The sequence below is a fragment of the Erpetoichthys calabaricus genome, chromosome 3, assembly GCF_900747795.2.
Source record: "Erpetoichthys calabaricus chromosome 3, fErpCal1.3, whole genome shotgun sequence".
Lineage (NCBI taxonomy): Eukaryota > Metazoa > Chordata > Cladistia > Polypteriformes > Polypteridae > Erpetoichthys > Erpetoichthys calabaricus.
In genome coordinates this window covers 247,264,248-247,290,036 of record NC_041396.2, presented here as the reverse complement: position 1 = coordinate 247,290,036, position 25,789 = coordinate 247,264,248, and the positions used below count along the sequence as shown (strand labels likewise).

The 25,789-nt window shown below is 36.5% G+C and overlaps 2 protein-coding genes across 2 annotated transcripts in view; one reads left to right on the top strand and one right to left on the bottom strand.

Annotated features, from left to right (window-relative positions):
• Positions 1-24,004, bottom strand: part of il20ra (interleukin 20 receptor, alpha) — a 34,136-nt gene extending 10,132 nt beyond the window's left edge. Inside the window, exons 1-3 of the mRNA XM_028797946.2 lie at positions 23,847-24,004; positions 5,658-5,790; positions 899-1,077 (exon numbers count right to left, since the gene is read on the bottom strand). Coding sequence (XP_028653779.1) covers positions 899-1,077; positions 5,658-5,790; positions 23,847-23,904 — 370 coding nt within the window. The 5' untranslated portion in view covers positions 23,905-24,004. The remainder of the gene's footprint in view (positions 1-898; positions 1,078-5,657; positions 5,791-23,846) is intronic.
• Positions 1-25,789, top strand: part of LOC114647575 (solute carrier family 35 member D3) — a 1,087,183-nt gene that overhangs the window by 101,632 nt on the left and 959,762 nt on the right. The gene's annotated exons all lie outside the window — the stretch shown is intronic.

Below are 25,789 nucleotides of genomic sequence, written 5' to 3'. Positions count from 1 at the left end.
GATGAAACAGGTTTAGAAAACATGTTTGAAATTGAAGGGGTACATAGAATCTTTTGTTTTTGTACCTTTTCCCACTTTTTCCTTCTACTCCTACCTGAAGAATGGACCAATCTTTTTATTCCTATCTCTACTGTTTCCATTCAGCACTTTTCAACTACACCATTAAAATTAGGTAGTTAATGCATTTCTTTCAATACGCTTAATGTGTGCTACAGGCAGATGGAACATAGTAGAAGAGAACATTTTGTAAATGATTAAATAAATGTAACATTTTACAAATAAAGCATCCCTATAGGTTTATTTCTAATGTTAATGATATGAATTTATATTTAACTCTATGGCTGAAGAAAACATATTTATCATTGTTATCAGATATCTACTTTAATTCAAGTGGTTACAAACTCACTTTTAGTAATGGTTAAAACAGTGAGGAACACTAGGCTCATTTGTTAATTGAAACATGCTAGACCACTTTGCTCTACTCTCTGCATCACCGTCTTGGTTTAGCTACAAACATCTTGTGGTGAGATCACCTCTTAGGCTACTGCAGAAATGAGAAGCATGAATTCTCAGAAATGATGAAGTTTATTATAACAGAAAGGGGCTTGACTTAAAATTTGTTTCTTTGACAAAATACAAAATAAATTAGCTTTACCTTTTTAACATATTTATTTCCTAACTCCAACAGCACTGTTTCCTATTACACATTGCTCTACAAAAACTATAAATATCATTAGAAATGCAACCTCCTTTCATGTAATTTCTAATTTGGTCAGTTCAGTTACATGTCGCAATGAAAGGGCATGAAAAACCATTAAAGACATTATAAATTGCAATTGACAGAAATAAAAATAATTCAAATCCAAATTATGTTCTAAATAAGGTTAATGGCACTTACTATCATACTTGGGTCTGAATTTTCTTGTATTTACCCATTCTGATGAATTATCTCCTAAGCTGGCCTTTACACATCCATAATATGCACTATCAGGATTGCTTGTCTCTTCTGAGAGATCACATGACAGACTGGTAATGTTTATACAATGTCTCACAAATTCATTTGTTTTTTTTCCATACCTATGAGGAAACATAAGACAAATCACTACTAAATGGTTGAAATAAAAAAGAAATCAGACCTTTTAAAATGAGAAAATTTAGTTAGCACTTGCAATTAATTGTAACTAAACTGTCTGTTGCGAGATATGCTACCTCATTGAGTGTCAGCGTATACAATATAAAGAAGATATCTTGTAAACAAAAAATGAAAAATATGTTTTATTGTCAACATTCTGATAAAATATACAGTAGTTTTACATTTGTCTGAATTTTCTTTGCTGCTCAGTACCATTCTTTTCTGACATTTTACTATTTAATTTGCTTTACTGTAATGAAATACAGTTGTGGGGCATTAATATTGCACAGAGGTAGTGCTACTGCCTTGTAGTATTGAGACCTGGGCTCACATCCCAGGTCTTCTTTCTGGAAGTTTCTCCCCGTTTCCATGTTTGTTTTCTCCCACAGTCCAAAGACATGCAGTTTATGTGAATTGATGATGCTAAATTGGTCCTCAGAATTAAGCAGGCTTAAAAAATGTTATGGTAAATACATTGTTTGGATTTGTTTTTCCAAACTGTTTAATTGTTAATTGACTCTCTCAGTGCTATTTCTGATACCTGAATATATTGAAAATATACTCCTAAATTTAAGACAGTCTAGCGATGTCAGCTAGTGATTTTTTTTAATAAGGAATTAAGAAAAAGTGTCAATTCCATCACTTTGCAATGTGACCTACTCTTCTGTTCAAGGATGCATTTTGCTAATAAAAAATTATACAGTATATATATATACTGTATACAGTTGAAAATATGTTATTAACAGTAGCATACCAAGTGGCTACAAACCACATAGAAATGGGCTATTGTCCATCTACTTAATTCTATGCTTGGAAATTTAACACATTTGACTTTAATATCTAAACACAATGGTGACATACCCCTTATTCATGTAATTCTGGATTAGTATCTTTTTTCTTGGTCAGCAAAATTTGAACAATGGATCTGATCACTTTGTATTGGTAAAATGTAATCAAACAGTATTAATTAAAATATTAATTTAAGAAATGAGCAGGTGTATAAACATATGCATCTCCATGGACAAATGAGAAACTGTGAACTGTGAAGCTGTGACCATGGTCCAAAAGCTTTCCAAAGGTCTGAAAATTGATATAATTAGATAATGTTCTTGTCAGCAATGCTTGAACACTCTGTCCTTAGTTATAGTTAAAGTGTTTTTGGCACAGCAGTCTAGGAAAAAGCCCTAATAACCATATGTGACCTTAATAAGAATATTAAAAAGAAGCCACCCTGAATATCATTTCTGACTAAAACAAATATGAGGAAGACACAGCAGCCGCATGTGATCTGTCAATACATTCTCTCTCAAAAATAAGTCTCTCAGTCTGAAAAGAAGACTACCAAAGACTTCCATTTCATTAAGAGAGCAAACAATTATCAACACACTAGTGAAATATACACAGGAGGAGGCACTGCATGCAACAGCAGATCCACAATTCTTTGTGTGTGTGTGTGTGGGTGTGTGTGTGTGTGTGTATGTGTGTATGAGAGAGAGACAGAGAGAGAGTATGTATGGCTGATGTTTGTGTGTATATACCATGAAATTTTGCTGGCTTCCCATTTCCCATCCAGGGGTGTTTTTCACCTTGCTCCCAGTGTTGTTAGTAGACACTGGCTACCTGTAACCTTAAACTAGATAACAGGGATATAAAATGGATGGAGAGATAACAAACATATGCAAGAATGATTTTGTAGGTACTGATGTCATACTTTTTGCATTTCTATATACATTATGTGAGCATTATAGGAACACTTTTAAAGAACTATTTTTAAAGACTTTTTAAAGACTATTTGTTCCCTTCATAATGTTTTTGGACATACACTGCAATTTGGTTATCTCTATGATTTTCACACAATATAAATATTTTTTTCTAAAATAACAGACAGATCTACTTATTATTACATATCTTCTGAAAAAATTAGTAATATTTTATAAAATCTACTTCAGATGAAAAAGCAGTTTTTCTAAAGACTCAGTAATAAAAATATTTTAAGCTCCCTTTACAGCAGTTGTAAGTGGTGTAACTCTATACATTCAAGATGGTGTATTTTTAGTGTTAAAACCTCTGTCTTTACTAGAAGAATAAACATTAGTGGAAACGAGAATGCACAGAAAAAAGAACATTCAGTACAAAAGTATATTAAGCTAAATTCAGCTGGCTAAGAAGGCAATATTAAAAAAAAACATTAACACAGACGTTTCTTAAAAGTACAGAAGATCCAAGTGTTGCCAAGATAACCTCTTGCTGTAGTAAGCAAGCAAAGGATGCATGAATGTACAGGATGTTTAATTAGTGGCATGTAAATGAATTCTAACTAAGCCATTATATAGATATGAAAATTAATTGCACATTTAATGCATTGTCCTGGGTATGACATTAAACTGCTTCCAGCCCTGCAAGTGCTCCTCCAACTTTCAGGGAAAACTGGGGGCTGGTAGCAGAATTGGCACTCCAGCCACGGTAAAAACTTCATGCAGCTCCGATCCATCAAACAGGACTCCTTTCTGCTCTCAATGAGTAGCTCAGTTGATTGAGCTGACCTGTGGGACATCCTGCGACTTTGTAGGATCCCCCAAAGTTGCTGGATATCATGGCTGGCCCGTACACTGGTACTGTGAGTGCTGTGCAGAGTGGAGACAGAACTTCTGCATTTTTCCCAGCTGATTCTGGGGTTCATCAAGGGTGTGTTCTTGCTACAACCCTGTTTAATGCTTGTGTAGTGGATTTAAAATGGTTGCTGATGCTTTGAAGGAAGACAGACACACCAATATCCATATTCTGCCATTTATTCTAAAAGACAAGCAGTAAGGGGCACAGTTAACACATGCAGCAACAGGCGCTCTCTGTCTCCTGTAACAGCATCATCCAGCTTTTGCCAGGAGTCTGCTGTTATGCTACATGGCGTTCTATGGGTGTTTCATTAATTAAAGCCCCCCTGCTACAACAGGCAAACAGGAACTATTATACAAAAGATACACTGATTGCATTCATATTAATCAAAATTCATAATATACAAAACAAAAAACATTTCAGTATTAAAAAAAAATAGTTTTGAGAATGTTCACTAAAATAAAACATAATAAACTAACTCAGCCACACTTGCATAGAGTGAATGTTGGGCAGGGTTGTGGGGTCCAGCAACTGTGGGGCATCTGTTGATGAAGAAAGATTTACTGATCTTGACTTTGATGATGCTGTGATTTTCACATAGTCAATGGAGGCTCTGAATGGGGCTCTCTTGAGACTGAGCAAGGAGTATGAGTGTCTGTACTTGTAAATGTAAAAATCCAGCCATTAGCAATTGTGTCTGTCTGCAGAGAGAATGTCGACCTTGTCGAGATGTTTAGTTACCTTGGCAGCGACATTTATGTCTCTGGCGAGTCTTCCTATGAAGTCAGTAGATGGATTCGGAAAAGATCATGAGGTTGCTGGAAAGGGGTATGTGGCGCTCCCAATATCTCTACAAAAGGACGAAGGTCCATATCTTTAGAGTCCTGGTGCTGTGTCTCATCGGAGAATCCACGGGTACCCCTGGTTTGACTTTGTGTTGAACAAGCAGTTGCTCATGGAGTCCCAAATGAGGCACATTACCTGCATTGTTTGGGAGTGACACTACAGCCATGTTGCGTGATTTCCCAAGGGTGATCCAGCTTGCAGGATCCTCATTGCTGAGGACCTGAGCGGCTGGACCTGCCCAAGGGGATGCCCACATAGCATAGATTGTAATTTGTGGAGGGTGGGACTAGACCGCATGTCAGCCTGGGGGGTTGCCAACCAGGATCCTGAGCTGTTTCGTCGTGTGGTGGGTACGGCAAAGCACTGTACCAGTGCATGCTCCCCAACCTGACCTAACTAATGCATCAACTTTGACAGCCCTGAAGGATTAAAGATTATAGATGCTTGTGCACACCAGTGAAAGAGAGACTCAACAGATAAAGTGGACCCAAAAGAATACAGAAGAATCAGAAAAGGGAAAAATGAAGGATTAAGAATAGTAGAGTAATGTGGATCCCCAACCAACAAGCTCCCAACCAAATGCACTGCAGTTTGCCATTTCTCTATACTATTCTCCAATACTTATTTTTTAAGCACTACCTGATTAAAAATGGTATTTGTATTCTCCTAAAGGAGAAAGGAAATACTTAATTCTTTGATCGACTTAAATCATAATGTCTTAAATACAAGATTTAAATGGTTTATTTATGGAAAAATCTTATTTGAAGGATCATTTAATACAAAGTGTATGAACAATTCTATAAAAATAACTGACTGTGTAACCAGTATAGTCCTCCTTAGCTGATAAACTCCTTTTAAATTTTGCATTAATCTTTTGAAACTTTCTATTTTATAACATTTCAATTACAGGATGGTTAAAATAATATCATTCACGTCTGTTACTTTCTGAAATATTGATTTTTTTTCTTGGCAATGTAAAGTACAACAAGTATCTACTATATATAATTATTCACATATATATTAAACAGACCCTTGAAAAAACTGAATTACTTATAAAGACCCTTACGTTAAGTACTGTACAGTGTAGTTCAGTTTCTCAGTGACTCCTTCGCCTGGATGCCACACCAAAATGTTTCTCATGTTCAGTGAATAAAAGGAGACATTACTTGGTTTAGGTATCATTCCGAAGCAGATTATATCTGAAATGAAAGACCAGAAATAGGGCATTAGCATTATGTACTGCTTACTGTCTTACTACACCAGTGATTCAATGTTTTCTGTCAACTAATTTTTTTTTTTTATTTTGGCACTAAAGACAATTTTCTATTGTGGAAGGGACCAATGGTGATCCTAACCTCATCTTAGGACTTTCTATGTAGATATGAGTATCCCAACAGTAATGAATATATAAGCATAATCATTACTACTATATAGAATAAAGAATATCATTATTAGTGAACTGAATAAATCCATCTGATTTCACAGCTTTCTTATACTGTATGGTAATGCTCAGTCATCAAACCTCACCTACATCTTACCCCACCTCATCCCGTGTCCTGCAATGAGGTGTACTTCCTTCAGAATGAATGGCTGCGAGAGTTGTATTATTTTGCTATTGACAGCGGCTGTCAAATAATTAAAGAAACAATATACAAATTGAAGTAACCATTCTCAAGGTAAAATATAAACAGTAAACTAAATCGTAGTTGAAGTCATGCAGAATGTTTCTCTGTTCTAAGACTGACCCGTTTGCAAATTCTCCAGTACTTTTCAGCGTAAGATTTCAAATTTCAAAAACGTGTACAGGTGTGCTGTCTTTGAGGTAGATCAATAAAAATTGATCTGCTCTGACAAAATCTGTCCACTGAGAAGACAAATCTTTTTTCATACAGACATAGCTAACATGGCAGGTACTTTTCATATTATATGCAAATGCACCTAAAAATTGGATAATTTGTCTATTGCCATATCTTAGACTGAAATATGCACATTTTAAATTATTTGTGCAAAATTAGGCTTCAGTTTTACAATATACTACTTTAATTCATGTGCTTAATATGACCAAAATCAAATTTAAATAAAGTGACAAGTTCACACTTATTGACAAATTCAAATGTCTTTTCACAGTCCAAACGAGGAGGCTCAGGGAATCCAAATTAGGATGAAGTTTATGTATATTACGTTAAACATATTCTGCAAGTTTGAAAATGACTGTTTGCATTTGACAACCCTGGTTTGATCTAGTGAAATGATGGAAAGCAGTACTTTCTCAATTTTATTTTCAAAAAAGGCTTACAGATATCTGATGTAGGGTTTTAGGCATGGATGCCTTCTCGTTTATTTTGAGGAACATGGTATCTAAATACTATTAAAAGGCAGGGTGATACTTCAGTTATCTTTTGAAATTATAGTACTTATTTTAGATGAGATGCCTGATTCTAGACCTCAGTCCCTGACCTAATGAGTTTCAATGACCCAATTAAGTTTAAAAAGATGTGGAGTTTGTTAAAATACAAAGACTGGAAGGGAGAGAGAGGAAGTCTTATTCAACTGATTTAACATCTGGACATCTGTTTAGTGTTGTTAGTGCTTGCAAGACATGTTTTATTATTTTTATTCATTTAAGCCAAATCAATTGAAAAAGGAAACATTTTCCTCTTTTGTAAAGAAAAATTAATTCTAAAATGCCAAAAATACATGAAAATATGAGTAAAATCATTTCATTTTATAAGCTGGAAAGTTAAAGATCTGGAGCATGAATAAAATGAATTGACATCAAATCTTAGTTCAATCAAAACAGCTGTTCTGAAAGAGATCCACTTGAACACTAAAGATGAATCATGGCTAAAAAATGATTGGGTTGGTCTGGTTTTTCACTCTAACTATAACAAGATGACTAGAGGAGTTGGTGTGTTAGTTCATAAACTCTGTTAATAGATATAGAAGAAACATCAGATTTGGCAGGGGGTTAAATTATAGTGTTTGGGGAAAAATTAATTTTGGCTAATAAATATGCACAAAATATGGCAAAGTTGTGGCAAGTTAAAGTTCTCTCTTTAATCCATAATATAAACACTCAAGTTCACAGTGGCAGAGCATTCTGTATATTAAATACTGTACTAGATGGATTATCTCCAACTATAATTAAAAAGTTGGCCTGCATAATTCTACCTTTGATTAAGGACCACAACTTAACCGATATGTGGAGATTTCTTAAAAGACAGAGTTTTTCTTGGACAGTATACAGTATATTAGTTTTTAGGATGAAAGCGTCATTTTTCTCTAAAAGATCAACTTCAGATCTCTTACCTTCATGGGTTTTTGTCTAGATACTCAAATCTTCTTCACTCCTTTCAGTTTAAGCTAAATGGCAACTATAAATTATGTACTGAATATGTGCATGAGTGTACCATACAATAAACTGGCATTTGTTTCTTTATTGTGGTAAATGCTTTCAAGAACTTGGATTAAATGGGTTCAGAAAATGGGTGAATGGGTTAGACCGTAACTATTATAGCAGTAATGAAAGGGTAAAGTTAAATCCAAGTCGTATCCTACTCTAACTAAAGCTTTATAGACTTCACATATTTGGCAGCTTGTGTTAGAAACTGAATATTTATTTGCAAACCAAAATTCAAAATATTGTTCCTTACCCAGTCAGGATGCCTTTATAATGGAAGGATGGAATGAAAGCACCTCCTTGGGCAATGTGCCCCCTAGTCCAACAGGTGTCAGCAGCTCTCTGTTGGGTCTCCCATTTACACTACTGCAGGGCTTCATGGGAAGTGGAGCTCCAATAGGCAGCTCTGCTGGGTCTCTTGGGAGCCACCAGAGGGAGCTGTGGGGAGGAGGATTCTTCAATTTATGGTGGTTCTGTCTGACTCAGAAATGCTTCCCGGATGCAATATGCTTGCACCAGAAGTACTCCCGGGTCTGGTAAGGAAGCCACACCACCTTACTTAAGTTGAGTCAGAGTCGGGTGGATGAGAACGAAGCTCACTGAGGAGAAGTGGATGAGAGGGAAGAGACAGAGAGAAGGAAAAAGACTTTCTGTAACTGTACTTGTGCAACTTTCAGAGAAGCCTGTGAGAGGTATTTGAACACAATTTGTTTGCACCAGGGACTGGCGTAGTTGTGGCTGTGATTGGGGGTTTGCAAAGCCCTCCTACTTGTCATACTCCATTTGGGTAAACTGTATCGGACCATTCTAATCAACAAATCGTTAAAGCTGCTGAAGAGTCAATATTAAGCATTTAAAAACTGTAACATAATAAATAATGCAATATATAAAAATTGCATATACTTATTGTATATATTGTATATAATAGTACAGTATATAGGCAGTACATAGGCTAAGTATAATTTTCATTTATTTATTTTCCTTTATCTGAATTGTATTGTTTTCAACTGTCTGAGGAAACATGCAAGTTTGAACTTCATTGTACTATGTATATATAATGGGTGGTTTCCTCCCACACTCCAAAGACATGCAGGTTAGGTGGACTGGTGATAAATTGGTCCTAGTGTATAGCTGGGGTGGGTGCGTGTGTTCACCCTGCGATGGACTGGTGCCCTATCCAGGGTTTGTTCCTGCCTTGTGCCTTATGCTAGCTGGGATAGGCTCTGGCAACCCTGTTCAGGACTAAGCAGGTTAGAAAATGACTGACTGATTGACATTGATGTATACATGCCGATAACTTGTTCTTAAAATACTCTTTGTATATTAAATATACAAATTTCAGACTCATTATGATACTGAAATGCAATTGTATAAGAAACTAGACCTTTAAACTTCTCATGAAGTATGAACAGTTTTGCTTTCATTTTTATTTCAACTCTTTTAAAGCATTTTACCAACCACAGGAAAAAATACTTCAAATTCAATTTCAAAACCTTAATCACTTAACTGAAATTTTCAATAAGAAATCACTAAAAAATTTTATCAACATCTATTGAATCTCATGCCTTCTAACAATGAATTGAAGAGAAAATATTTTGCCACATAAACTTTCTGTATACCTGCATCATTTAGTTAAATTAAGAAACATGAAGTAATTATGAAACAAAGTAAAGAATACTATACTGTAGTATGAGTCAAAGTTAAAAAAACAAACATACACACAGACACACATTCACGCACGCACACACCCAGCACTCATAAAAGTAAACCAATTCCACAATAATTTAATGAAAGAAATGTATTAATAAACCCCGTGTGCTTATAAGGGCCACATCCATATCCTATTTACAATTAAGACAAAGCCATTTCCTTAGGACTTAACACTGGGCCAAGGAGGAAGCCCACTACCAAAATGCAGTATGATAACAATTTCATATGTAATACCATACCATACCTAATGATATTATGGATTTATTTATGGAATTAGTTTTGTAAAATTCTGTCATCAACAAAAACTACAATAAAATACAAAATGTGATAACAAACAAATGCAGACCATATGTATTAATTTCAGTCCCAAAAAAGAACAAACTTCCTTTAAGTGCCAAACAAAATAAAACATTAAACAAATATCAACATTAAAAACCCCTGTATTGCTGCCAAGCAACTGTTCATTATAACTTAAGAAATGTTTTGAAGCACAGTATTAAAATCCCAGAAACCAATGCATTACACTACAGCAGAAGCCGTTGGTTATGTTAGATAGATAGATAGATAGATAGATAGATAGATAGATAGATAGATAGATAGATAGATAGATAGATAGATAGATAGATAGATAGATAGATAGATAGATAGATAGATAGATAGATAGATAGACTTTTGCTCTTAATGTCAGAAAATCAAATTTTAGATGAAACTGGCTAACTTTGTGTTGAAAATGTCAGCCAATAATAACAGTAATTTTAACAGATACCTGTATATTAGTATATACAAAAGTTTACAAAGTGTTTTTGTACAACAGTTTTGTGAAAAACACAAACTACGTTTCTACTTCTTTCTCATATTTAAAAGTAACATATCATGATTCTCAAAGGCACAACTCAAAAATTGAATTTATTTACAAACAAGATGCAGCACGAACCCATTAACAAATGTGATTTCTTTTCTTATGGAAGGATTGTGGACCCTGTCTTTAAAAGCTCAATACATAGTCCCAGCTAATGTGTTCAAGTTGTAATAAGCAAAAAGGATGAGTTAGACTCTGAGTCCTAGTAAAATCCCTTTCAGGGATTGCCTAAGATGCCACAGACTTTGTTACACTTTTAAGAATTTTAACTTCTGGATTTAATATATACAATTCCCACATAGCTTATAATGTAAAGATCTTTAAGCTGTGTACAGACTAAATTGCCAGAAGTCAGTCCATCTAACCATTATTATACTCCAAACAGCCAAAGTGAGTTATAAGAAGTGATGACTAAAGTCTTTAAGGATATAAGCTGCTGATCTTTGTCCTGCAGCCAAGGCCACTACATTGAATTACACTGTGGTTTACAACGCAGCATTGCAAACAACTATGTGGAAACAATGACAGTACAGCAACAAGTTTCAGAAGTGATTATATTTTTAATATATCTAAAAAGAATGCTACTAAACTGTTAATGGAATGGACCAAGGAGTCCACACATTGAAAGTGTTCTCAGAAAACTCCTTTCATCTGATCATGCTAAGGTATTTTTTATGTTTGGTACTTTGTTCTCAGAGTAAAATGTTTTTCACTGCTGACAATGATGCAATTCAGAGTATTTTAGTGGCCAATTATTAAACACTGATTTCTGTCTTGTAGGAAAAAATGGTGAAATGTATTTCTTGGGAACTGCTAAAGCTTAAATGCTTTTTAATGAGTATATGATCTTTGCGATGTAAATCTAAATAAAATCAATTATATATATTTATATTTTTATGGTTGCTGTTTCCCACATATACACATAGTGAATATATGTACTGTAGATCCTATGTATTACTGAGAATCTTTTAGTCTGTTTCATACTGTATGCTTTATTACTTGCCTAGAATACAGACTGAATCAGTTGAACAACAGCCTACCAGCAAAGCATCTAATACTGCCTAACCCATTTGCAATACTGTATGTAAACATAAGAACAAAGAAGTACATTAAAAGTCACATTTCCTTTTAACTGCAGGACACATAATAAAAGCAAACTCTGCTTTCTGTAACATGCAACACTTTGCTCTAGCAATATCTAAACCAAGACAAAACATGCACATACTGCCCGACCACTGTATTACTCTTTTTCATCCTTTTTAATCACCTACCCACCTACACAACAAGAAACGAGATACCACTTGACAGCATATTTATGTTGTAAAAACAATTTTCCCCTATAAACTAAAAGACTTCTGGTCTTGCTCTCATATAAAATTCTATAAAATGGTAAAAAAAGTCTTGCTTTAGCTTACACCTGTATGAACAATCTTACTGAGAACTGACAAAAGTGTATTATTTGTACTGTATAAGTGACAGATGATACCTAAATTGATGCTTGCATCACTGCTACAGACCCAAATTGTCTTATAAAGGATTGATCTATCTTGTAATTGTAATTGAGAACAACTGCTACTTAATAATTTAGTATTATTAAATCATAAAATGAGTTTTAAGTTAGCAAACAATTACAAAAATAATAAATAGATGATTTTGACAAAAAACACTACAGGACTTTAGATGTTGTAATTGTAATTGTCTAATGTTTAAAAAGCACTTCAGTTTCAGTGAAAATTAAAAAAAAACATTGTTTTAGAAATATGTAGGAGTCAACAGAAATGCATATAATTGTATATTTTAGAGTTATATACAGTGCATTCAGGAGATATTCAGACCCCTTTTCACATTTTTATGCTGCAGCTACTATCATTTACTATAAATTTATTTTCCTCACTCATCAAACAACACTCAATACTCCAGAATTACAGAAAACAAAAACAGTATTTTAGAAGTTTTTGCAAATTTACTGAAATTAAAAAACTGAAGTATTATATTGATACAAGTATTCAGACCCTTCACTCTTTACTTAATTCATAAGTACTGTATATAATATGTATACCAGCTGTGGTGGGCGGCTGGGGGCTGAGCCCATCTGGGACACCAAGAAGGACCAGGAGAGGGACTATGCCTCCCCCAGAGCACGAGAGGGCAGCCACCCTGGTTTGTGTGGGGGCCACAGGAATTGAGCATGGAAGCTCAACCCTATTGGGGTCCGTGGCCACCGCCAGAGGGTGCCCAGAAGACTGTGAAGCCCTGGACGTCAGTACTTTCACCACACCCGGAGGTGCTGGCGGAAGTATTACCAGGGACACCCGAACTTATGGGAGCTGGGGCACTGTGTGCTGTGCGGGACTTGGCAAGTGTAAATACTGTAAATAACACGTGTGTTAGACTTATTGGTGTCTACTGTATGCATACTCTACAAACTTGGATGATTTGCACTTCTTATTCAGCAGGGAAGTATCTTTCATGGTGGAAGGAAACTGTCTGGCTAGAAAAAAGTCACATGAACACAAAAGCTCACGTACTCTTACAGGGAACATACCCCTGTAAGGAAATTATATGAACATCTAAGAATAAATAACTGCATCAATATGATTTGCTTAAGTACCTCCAAATGTTACTTTTACTTTGCAAGATGTTGATTAATGTCGCATGCAATATTTAATTAATTCATCACGTGATACAGTTTAATATTTTGGGGCAGGAAATGCTTCTTTCTTCAAAGCTCTTCTGTCTCATGATGTGGTTTAGATTTTTTAAGACAGCTTTTCAGAGTACATTTTCACACCTATATTACATGGGGACAACAGAATGACAACAAAAAATAAAAATACCTTTTCTTTGAGATGATAAAAACAAAGGTATTTAGTGGACTAAACACTACTTTTCTTTTAAAACATATTTTAAAAGAATATCAGAACAGGGTGCAACATTAATTTAAAAATCCTAACAGGAAGTAAAGCTTGAAACATAATTTTTATTTTTTATCATATCTGTATACATGGTGCCGAAGAAATATCACACAATGTTACCCCCACTATAAAACAGTATGTATTGCAAATTTCAACTTTGTCAAGTAAATAACAATAACAAAAATAATGTCTTCTTTTGACAAGAGATGATTATATTAAATAATTTGTAAAAAACAAAGCATATGGCCAAGGACACAACACTATACATTACAGGCAACACCACAACTAATCAAAAATGTCAATGTCTGTCAGAGTACATCCTTTATGCATATGGAGTTGAGTTAAGTCAACTGAACATTTCCAAAAGATGTTAAGATCTGTGTTAGAAGGCAACTTACACATATAAGGAATATGCTGTAGTAAGAGCTTCGGTATAATAATTACTATTTGAGGAAGCGAGGGAGAGAAAGAGAAAGAGAGAGGGAGATAGAGAGAATCCAAGTACTCTATATACAGAATATAAAACTGCTATGGTATTAATTGATGTTCACTGAGTAACAACATGCTTCAAGCTTATGTGTTGCTTGCTTGGATAAAATGGAGCCTACAGTAAATGTGAATAAGTTTACATATCAAAATTTCAGTACAACATTATTAGATAATAATAATAATAAGCTACATTTATTGAGCTACCCAAGGTAGCTAGATCTAGAATACAGAAGACGAGGAGAAGGAGGAAGAAGTTGGGTAAAAGGTATCACACAAGAATTTGAATTCAAAACTGGACCAGAAGGATGACATACCTGTTAAAACATTAACAAAAAGATGCAAAAAACTAGAATGTGTAATATGTTAAATTGTGCTCCTAACACAGATATGGTGCCAACCTCACACAATTCTGTAATATAAAAAACAAAGGAGGCTGGGTTAAATTTTAGGAGGTTAAAAATACCACTGTATAAAAAAATCTAACACTCATAAACCCAATTCAGGATCACAGATGGCTGAAGATTTTTCTGGCAGTCATAGAAAAAGCACAAATCCATTGAAGGTATCATTCACAAAGAGCCAATTAATAGTTACTGGAAGTCAGTAGAGAATGTCTTCATTCTGGATCAGCTGGAGAGAACAGATAGTTTCTGGAGTGCTGCAACAAGACACTCACTTGCAGTAGTCCAATCTATAAAGAACATGGAACTAAACAATGAGTTGAGTGGCTTAGTAAAGGTCAAATATTGATAACTAGACAACCCGCGGCGTAACATACGCTGCATAATTATGTATTGATGAGTGAACACTTGCTGAACGACACAGTTGTCCAAATGGGGTGGGTTTGTGGATACCACTGTGAGTGAATGAAAAGATGGACCTCTGGAGAGAGCAACATACAATTGTCCGTGACTGAAAGCGGGATCGTCTGTGACGATGGAGGCCACGCTGGTGAAAGTTTACTTCGTCGGTAGGGATAAGTTTCAGCACTTGTTCATTAAGGTGTCTTCGTTGTTGACACTTAATATAGCTTGTGTACTGAGTTGTTCCGGAGTCACAGTTGAGAAAAACTTTTTTAATGTCTTTTAAGCACAGGGAAAAAATGAACATGTGAAACATCCATAATGTAATAAGCCACCAAGAAAAGTAACACTGCAACAATGCACGCTACGATCCGATCGCTGTAAACAGAAGTGAAAACAAAATCGAGGCCGGTGCATTCTTTAACTGCCTTGTAGCGCAATGGTAGTGATGCTGTTTTGCAGTAAGGAGACTGTGGAAGATTTTGAGTTCGCTTCCCGGTTTCTCCCTGTGTGGATAGCGCTTTGAATACTGAAAACACCGGTATATCAATGTAATGAAGTATTATTATTCTTATGCGTCCAGCGCTCTCTCTCTCTCGCGCGCCTGTATGCGTGTGTGTGTCGCTCGCTCTCTCTCGCTCGCTGCACGTGTTCCTGCAGGCATACCAGTAAGTGAATGAAAAGATGGAACTGTGGAGACAGCAACATACACCTGTCCGTGACTGAAAACTGGTTTTGGCAGATACATGCACATCTTTTTGAAAGTTTGGCCCTGTGCCTTATCAATTGTCATCGCAAAGGCAAATCTAACAGGAAATTGTCTTCGTGTTAAAGTAAAAGACAAATTATCCGCGACAAACAGTTTTACACGCTGCATACCAACCCGCGGCGTAGTATACGCCGCATAATCACGCCGCTTTATTAATTTTTTTAAACAGAGGGAAAAAATGAACATTTGCAAAATCTGTAACGCCGCTTTCAGTAAGTACAATGCACACGCGTTTAATTTGTCAGCCACTTTTTGCCAGCCGTCTTTTCTGGTTTGGGCTGCTTTTGCAGTGTTACCGCTTGTGGATATTAAATCTTGAAATCCTTCGAGTAACTAATTAACTAACTAACACCCACCCACCCAGCTTGTGAGAAAAAAATGTGCCCGTTCTTTCATCATTTTGTTGCAGCCTATCAAAGACTTGCTGATCATGTTTTCTAGACTCAATATACAGTGGGACCTCGGTTCACGACCATAATTCGTTCCAAACCTCTGGTCGTAAACCGATTTGGTCGTGAACCGAAGCAATTTCCCCCATAGGATTGTATGTAAATACAATTAATCCATTCTAGACCGTACGAACTGCATGTAAATATATTTTTTTAAAGATTTTTAAGCACAAATATAGTTAATTATTACACCATAGAATGCACAGTGTAATAGTGCTATCTCTCTCTCTCAGCAGCACGCGAGCCTCCCCAGCCCCCCCCCCCTCTCTCTCAGCAGCACGTGAGCCCCCTCCCCTTCTCTCTCTCAGCAGCACGTGAGCCCCCTCTCCCTCTGTCTCTCAGAAGCACGTGAGCCCTCTCTCTGTCTGTAACATTGCAGCAGTTGTATAAACTGAGTTTTAAGCACAGGGGGAAAAAAAGGAACATTTCAACAAATCTGAACTTTATTTAAAAGCCAACCAAGATAGTAACATTGCACGAGTTCACCATTTTTAATCAGGCAACTGACAGTAGTGGAGTCAGGCACAGAGAAGGTCAGCTGCTGAGAAAGTGTCTCGACTGTTGCAGGGCAGTGAAGCAGGTGAGACGCTAATGAAAAAGAGGCACAGGGCTTATTGGTTTTTAAAGACTGCTTCCTTCATTGTGTTTTAACCTCAGTTTTAAAGGATTGCGCGGCTCTCTCTGTCGCGCTGCCTGTGTGTGTCCCTCTGTCTCCCTGTCGCGCTGCCTGTGTGTGTGTGGCTCTCTCTCTGGCGCTGCCTCTGTGTGCCTCTGTCTCTCTCTGGCGCTGCCTCTGTGTGAACTAAGGTTCCACTGAGGTTGACTAATGAAAAGTCAACGTGACTCAGAGGTCCATGTGTACTGTTGCACAGACGAACATAAATGACGCCGTTTTTTCTGAGGCGTCGCGTCCGAAGTGGTGGGCGTGGCTCTGCGAGTTGTCGTCATATCCAATGGTCATAGAGTTGGTGGGCATGGCTCCTTCCTACTTGTCAGCGGCTTAGTGAATCCACGCCCCTTCCTGCGTGCCATAATGGGTGTCTTGTTTTGGTGTGCGTGCTTTCATGGGTGTCTTCCCGCTCTGGAGGCGACTTTATGAATTATATATATAGATGCTGTGAAGAAAAAAGACACAGGACTGGGTCAAAGAAAAAGTGTTTCTTGAAGAAGAAGGACTCACCAATAAAGGTAATTAAAGGAAGACCTAGTCATTTACCAGAATACCGATGGTAAAATGCCACTAGAAGATATAAAGTGCCTAGAAACTAATGTAGAGACAAAGAGAGAAAAAAGGGCCTAGTACTCATCACTGAGACTAGACAGCATCTGACAACTGGTCAAAACCATCATCACAAAAATGGGCCTTATTTTGGAAGTGTTCAATATAGATTTTTGAAAATAACTAATTTCTTTTTTATGTAGAAGCCATGACCCTTTGAATGGATTTAAATTGTGTTTGGTTGCACTACCACAACATGCAATAATAATACACTTCAGGAAACTTTACATTGTGCAAAATGAAAACATTGCTGTTCTTCTTTAATTTCTATGCACTTTTTGAGATGCATGAAATGGTAAAGATAATCTAGTGTTTTTTTAGCACGATGTGTGTCTGACCCAGGTCATCTGGCATTTGTAACCTGACAAGAGCTGAACGTCTCCTCTGTTGCTTTACTGATACAGATAAAAAGGTGTGGGCTATCTCACCAGTGAAACTGGTCTTTGTAATCTTCACACAGTAAGCAGAAACGTGACCTTGTATCTCACAGCAAGCAGTAATGCAGATGTACACCATGGCTTCAGGAAGAGCACTGTGGCAAGCTCTGCTGATTAATCATTTTCAATGCAAGCACCAGTCACACATTTCGGCCACAACATAAGTCATGCATGACCAAAGAAGTAACATGGCGACGTGCCTCTCTACAAGGAGCTATGTGGAATTGCACCATGGCTGACAGGAAAAGTTTGCAGTGTAGTTGACAAGAGAAGAACCATGGTGACCAACTCTGGTGACAGTGAAGCACACTGCACAATCTGAATCATAACTTTAAGCACAAGCCCCAGTCATACATTCCAAGTACAACAGAAAGTCATATATGACAAAAAAATTGGATATGTAATGACATCAGATGGCAGTGAAAGACACTGTAGCAACCTTGCCGGAGTGACCTGGGGTGTTGTGTTTACATATGCACCACCTTTCTTTGAGGACCAGTGGTCCAAATGTTAGTAGTTTTATTATACTTCATTATACTGATTGAAACAAAAGAAGCTTTTGCAGGAGTTTAACAGACTTATTTTAGATTAACCTTAATGAATTCCTGTCAGATTCTAAAGCTCTGCATAGTACAAGGTAAAGAAAATTATTTTTTTTAGTTTTAGATAATGAAAAATTTTTCCATTAAGTGAGGGAGGGTGCCTTAAAGTTCTCCTAGCTAAGCAAAATTAATCAATGCACTAACAGTATAGAGCCGGAAATAACAACAAGTTTGTCACTACATAGTCAAATGTGATGCAATGCTACTAGAACACTGATACATATGGATTTGGGATCATTTTCAATTCCAAAGCTAAACAAAGGTCCATATTTGTAAACTGAAGAATTCTAGATTTACAACAGAGCTGGTCAAAAGATGCAAACATTTTATCAATACATATATCTTCAAAGGTTGAGATACCTAATGTCCTCAATAAATTAAAGACTGTATAATTAAGGTCAAGCTAGAATGTAATATTATCCTGTAATGTAGTCTGAGGTTACAGCACCTCTGCCCTAAAGTTTTTTTTATATCCTGCAGGAAAAGGTACAATGTGTTGAGCAGGAGGAGCACAATCTGATTAAAAAAAATTGATAATTATTGATGACCAGAGCACATAGTAAAGCATACAGTATATGGAGGAATTTGTACTAGATTTCTTTTCAAGAACCAACCAAGCAAGGGCATTTTAGTAGCTTGTGCTTCCTTCCATTGTCTGAAACTTTAAATACTACCAACCCAGCGGTAAAGCTGGAAGTTAGGTAGTGGTATACCGAAATGTTGTTTTTGATCTTTGCATTGTCATCCTATTAATATATGTACTTTTTGCATTCCATAATAACAAAACTGAATATTCTGAAAAAGCATTTGCTACAAAGTATAGGAAGACTATGAAAAATAAGCAACAGTTTAAGAAAAATATTTATTGAACAACTAGTGGGTTTTCCCCCTGCTCACTACGCTTGCCAACCCCCCTGGCCTGCGCTACACACCAGCCACTTTGCGTCTCTACCACTCTCGTTGTGAAGAGGGGGGCTGAACGCACCCCAAGGAGATGGGGTTGCTCCCTCGAAACTACCTCTTAAATGGTGATACAATGGGAAACAAATACAGTTTTTTTTACCTCCTCTTTGCACGATCAGCTGCTGGATTGCTTGCTGCTGTAGTGCTGCGTGATATGCATCTCGTGCAGCGCTTCGAACATTTAAAAACCTGTACAGCAGCTGTCCTACTCTTTTGTCTTTTATTTCCAGCCCCGGATATGGTTAAATCTCTTGGCACAAAGTCTCGTCTCATGGGATGTGAAAATCTAACAACATCACATTAAAGTTCGATAAATTCTAAAAAGAATGATACCAAACATATATATGTAGGTTTTAAAATAAGCCTGATTTAAAGCGTGACATAAAAATGTCACATAAAATCATTGCACAAAATCGTTGCACTTTTAGGCTTAGGATTATATATATATATATATATATATATATATATATATATATAGAGAGAGAGAGAGAGAGAGAGAGAGAGAGAGAGAGAGAGAGAGAGAGAGAGAGAGAGAGAGAGAGAGAGAGTAGATATTAATTATGCTCACAAAGAAAAATGAAGAAATAGACACCTGTAAACATATTGTTTGATTTTCTTAACTAATCTGTAAAAAGTAAGCTCAAAAAGATCTTTAAGTTTCCTTGTAACTCCCAAAAACCTGAACTACTCTGAAAAAGTCAGTGATCTAATATGGCCGGCTAGTGAATTACAGAGCCTATAAAAAGTATTCTCCTCCTTGAATGTTTTTGCATTTTATTGTTATACAACATTGAATTACAGTGGGTTTAATCTGGCTTTTTTTTTAAATTGATCAACAGGAAAAAAAACTCTCAAATGTCAGAGGGAAAAGAGTGATCTAAATTAATTGTAAATATAAAACACAAAATAATTGATTGCATACATTTTCACATTCACATTGACATTTAAAGAGTGTTTTTCTGTTAATCAATGTCATGAATGCCAAATTAAATCTACTGTGATTCCTTGTTATTTAACAGGAAAATGTTGAAACATTCAAGGGGAGCTAAATACTTTTTATAGGCACTGCAACTGGAAAAAACATTTTTACTCCAATTAATTTTAAGCTTTCATATTTTGTAAAATTCATCTAGTAAGGGTAAAACAACATAAAATGATACATTTAGATTAGTAATCAAAATTTCCATTCCTTCCTTTTAATTCCCCTTTACTTCCAAATGCAGCAAATTGCCAGTGCTTTGATAGCAATTGCTAATCACATTGGCGACAGTGTTCAACTTTATTTGCTTCCATGTCCTAATATGAAGTAACCGGAATTTATTGTGTTTTAAGTGTACAGAGGCTTCTGGGCTTCAGTAAAATAGCCTGATCTGAGCGCAAATATTTAGTCCAAACACAAATTTGCATTAAATATGGTAAAGAGATACCCCAGCCTACTCTATGAACACTTCTTTTGCATCCAGAGACATTAGCGGTGGAGGAATATGGTATACGTCAAGCAGTGTGCAAATGTTGACAATTGCTGGTTTCCTTTATCCAATTTAATCATGTGAAATTATTGATGATTTTTTTAATTAAATGTCTTGATCAGTTTTGCTTTTCATCAACTAAAGCTAAATTTACCTCAAAGCCACCATACTATAAGCCACCCCCTATATTCGGGTTCACATAAATATGGTCGTCATTGGAGACAGAGTAAACTGGAAATATGTCACTGATCCCTCTGAATGTTCAGAAATGTATGACCTGTCTGTCACTCTAAATGAAAACAAATCGGGACTGACTGAAAAAACCTTTGCAGCTATAGACCCCCCCAAATCATGTTTTCTTTTATAAATCTGGACATTTGCATGGAAAGTTGTGTATGTACATTTCAATCTCTTTTTGTGCATATACCAGTTTTACAAATGAGGCCCCAGGACTGTGAACTGATTATGGTTAAGAAGTTTCAACAAAGGATTTCTTTGTAGTAGAAAATTAATAATTTCAATGTAAACTGTTTTATTTACACGTTATATATCTGTTTTAGCAAATAGTATGTCCATTGGTCAGTTTTGCATGCATGCCAAAGATGAATTAAAATACAACAAATGAATAAAGTAGCTAACAGTCACTGGAATAGCTAATGCAGACCTTTCCCTGAAAACTTTTATCAAATCCTTACCGAACTTTACACCTTCTACTTGCTCTTAACGTTACAGTCTCTTTATATAAAATCCATTGGGTAAATGAAAATGATTATAACCTAACAGAAATGTCTTGTTCATTATACACTGCCTTCCTATTCTAAAACAATACTAAAGAGCTCAATACAGATATTATACAGTACATTCTTGTTTTATTTTGTTAAATATGTGATTTCCCATTAGAGCTCTGCAAAAATCTGGGTGCAGTTAAGAAAACCAGCTTTGCATCGTTGGTGTTGGAGACCCTCGTTTTAAGTAAACTCATTAATTAATAAGAAAGGTGCTTACCTGTCTCTTCAAACTACTGACAATTTTTAATACACACTAAAGGATGTCTTTCACAAAATATGCACTTTTGTCATGACCATAAGAAATTATGTTTAACATACTTTATAATATGCTTCTGTCAATTTTCTTTACTTTTACCTTTAACATACTTTATAATATGCTTCTGTCGATTTTCTTTACTTTTACCTTTGAGAAATAGACTTTCCTTTGGAGCACAGGTCAAATTGCATAGTGCAATGGATAGTCTAATTTTTGCAACTTCAGAAATTATTCATAGAAATGAGGTCTCAGTTCGAATTGGGCAATTCCTGGACAGGATTCGGATGAGTTGACATGTCACACTCTTTTGAATGTTAGTTTGAATCATTCATCCTCAATGAAGAGATGATATTGTAACTGCCATACTTGACAAAAGAAACTGTGATCTTCAAGGTGTTGAGCTGTTTTGGCTTGCACTAAACATATCTTTTGGGAATTCAGGCGAAATAAGTGCTACCATATCAGATCAGCAGATGTTTCCCTACACAGTTTTATAAAACTGAATGTTTTCTCTTGCAAAACTTAGAAGGGTTAAGGATGCATGTTCTTTTTTGAGAAAAGTTACTTCTGTCTTACTACCCCCCCAAAACTCAGTCTTATTTCTGTTGGCCTCTTGGTAGTTCCTTGAATGAGCCTTCTCTTTTCTCTGTCATTTGTTTGGAAGGGACATCCTGATCTTTGCATTATTTTAACAGTGTCTTTTTTCAGTGATCAATAGTCTTTAAAATGTGATAAATTCTTGTATATCTATGTACTTGGCTGTATCTTTCAACACAAAGATTCCTGTAGTTCTTTTGTTACTACTTGTGAATGTTGGTTATATATACACCATGCAACCATGAACTTGTAAGAGAAATCCTACATGAACAGGTTAATTTTATTTATGGGTAACCAGAATAACTTTTGATATGAGATGCAGGCAAACTGCCCTGATATATGGTTTCAAATGACACTTGTTAAAAATAAGCAAAATCGTTATTCAAAAATTACAAAAGGTGGACACACTCTTGTAATCGAGGCAATATTTTTTACAACTTTCATGGGTGGCATTTAAGCACAGTGGTTAGCACTGCTGCTTCATGGATCCAGTGTCCTGGGTTATGAATACTGCATCTGAGAAATGTGCACATTCTCATAGTGTCTTCATGTCGTTTCCCTCCAATATCTCCAAAGATATCTCCTAAGATGCTGTGGCGACTCTAGACAGGCCCTAGTGTGAGTGCAGGCGAGTGTGAACAGGACTTCAGACAGACTGTTTAGGGCTGTGTTATTGCATTGTGCCGATGCAATTCACCATGGCTCAAACTCTGAACTGGATTAGCTGCGTTTGAGAATGTTATGTATAAAATAACCTATTTGTTTTCGATTTAGGTATCGCTAGTTACAAGATCTTATTTAAGCTTAAAAATACCCGATGTCTTTATATCAACGAAGGTTTAATAAAGGTGTGCAGACTTCTGCCATTCATGTTAATCCACACTCATATGTGTTGGGGGCAGCTCAGCTGATTGTACTCCAAAGCACTCCAAAGTTTGTCTAGGAAAAGGCCCTGCACGTCAGTACCATTTTCTAATTATACAATAATATTTCGAATTACACTCTTAGACTCAGAATAGTAGTATTATGTGCAAATACAAAAATAAACAGAAAGGGCTACTTTAAGACCGACACCATAAAATTCACTATACAGGGTATTATTAAATAATAGGTTTTCTGCCCATTATCGACAAGATTTATGCAGACTTGGATTCCTACTGTCACACTGCCTTCGTCCAGTTTCAAAGATGTTTTGAATTACATCATTTTGGTGCATTTCATATTATTGCGCAATCAATTTACAGCATAAAAGAAGTCAAATTAAGTACTTGGGGGACACAGTGCAGCAACAGCGTGTGACTCCCTTGTTTGAAGTGATAACTCACTGACTAGACAATACCTGCAGCAAGCCAAACCACAATAAAATTAGAATTCAAAAAACAAAAAAATGCAGCTACCAAAGCAGATCGGTTAACAAAGAAATGTGACAAGTTCCTGTGTATTCGCATAAATCAGAACAGAAGTGCTTACCTGATACAAGTAATGTTAGGTAGAGCGTCACCTCCTTGGAGTATCCTAGCCTGAGCATTTAGACACAATTTACGCTGATAGCAAGGGGTCTAAATGGTCCTCGTCATAAAATACTGCTGCTGTACTACACTGCGATCCTACACCGCTGTTAAACTTGCTCGCTGCCACCACTCTGCGGGCGTAAGACGCGGTTTAGCGCTTAGGAAGGCAGAAAGTGGGCGGGGCAAGGCACGTGCCGAGAAAGGCGCGCGCGGTACCTGCAGAAAAGCTGCAGTTTGAAGAGAGCTCGTAGCGTCAGAAAGTGAAGGTGGGTGTATGTTATGCAAGGCTCACAATAATTCAATAAACAGATACAGTCGCGATAATTATAGTACAGCCGTTTTTCAAGCAGTTAACAGTTGAATCAGTGTAATACTCTATAGTTGCTGTACACGATTTTACATTGCCTAATTGAGCTTGGAAGTATACCAAGATAGAGATAATGCAGAAGGGAGCGTAGTCCACAAACTAGGGTCTTCTTTATTTCTAACCGTTTTAGCTGTCTATTATCCAACCCGCTATATCATAACACAGGGCCACGGGAGTCTGCTGGAGCCAATCCCAGCCAACACATGGTGCAAGGCAGGAACAATCCCAGGCAGGGTGCCAGCCCACTGCAGGGCACACACACCAAGCACACACTAGGGACAATTTAAGATCACCAATGCACCTAACCTGTATGTCTCTGGGAGGAAACCGGAGCACCTGGAGGAAACCCATGCAGACACGGGGAGAACATGCAAACTCCACACAGGGAGGACCTGGGAAGCGAACCCAGATCTCCTTACTGCGAGGCAGCAGCGTTACCGCTGTGCCACCGTGTACACATACACATATATCTATATCTGTAGAACTGAAAATACAGCAATAAGAATACAGCCTTAGGTCATGTAGTATAAGCTACTCTAAACAGATAAGTCTTAAAATGAGATTTGAAAATAGGTAGGGAATCTGTGTCCCGAATGTTGTGTGGAAATGAGTTCCAGTGACAAAAAGCCACTACTTTTTCAAGAATTTTGAAAAATGAATGGTAGATTTGATATAGGATGATAGTGAAGTCCTCGAGGTCAGCACCAGGTTTCTTTAAAATTGGAGTTATTACTGCTGATTTGAGGGATAAAAGAACAAACCGAGATCTCAGAGAGGACTGAATGATATCAGTTATAAGTGAAGAAAGTGAAGGCAAGCAGGCTTTTACCAGTCGAGTAGGCATGCGATTAAGCTGACAAGTGGCAGATCTAGATTTATGAATAAGAGAAGAAATTGCAGCTTCAGTGGGCAATTCAAAAGTTGATAAATAAGTTAAAGGAGGCTCAGTTGAAATATTTAAATAAGAACTGGATGGCAAATATACTGAAGATGCAAGTTGTTGACGACTATTATAAATTTTGGTTTTTAAAAAGGTCAAAAATTTATCACATGTAGCAGTGCAACACATATAAGATGGAATTATATCAGGAGGTGCCAGAATTCTGTTAATAGTGGAAAACAAAGCTCTTTTGTTACTATCAGACATGCTTTATTTAGAGTAATAAGCAGTTTTAGCCACAGATAATGCATCTTTGTAGACGAATGTGCTCATGATGTATTTCTAGGTGCACAGTGAGTCCAGATTTTTTATAGAGACGGTCTAAGCGATGGCCATTTGCTTTAAGCTGCCGAAGCTTAAGAGTGAACCAGGGAGCAGAGTGTGTAAAGAAGACAATCTGGGTTTTTAGAGGTGCACATGTGTCCAAAAGGCTATGGAGTCTGTCATTGTAGTAAGAAACCAATTCATCAGGAGTAAGTAAATCTTCATTGCGGGTAAGGTTATCAATTGCCGTAGTCAAGGCTGAAGTGATTGCTTTCTCATATCACTCTCCAAGTATCATTTTGTTTTTGAAACAAATAGGAAGGGATAAGCT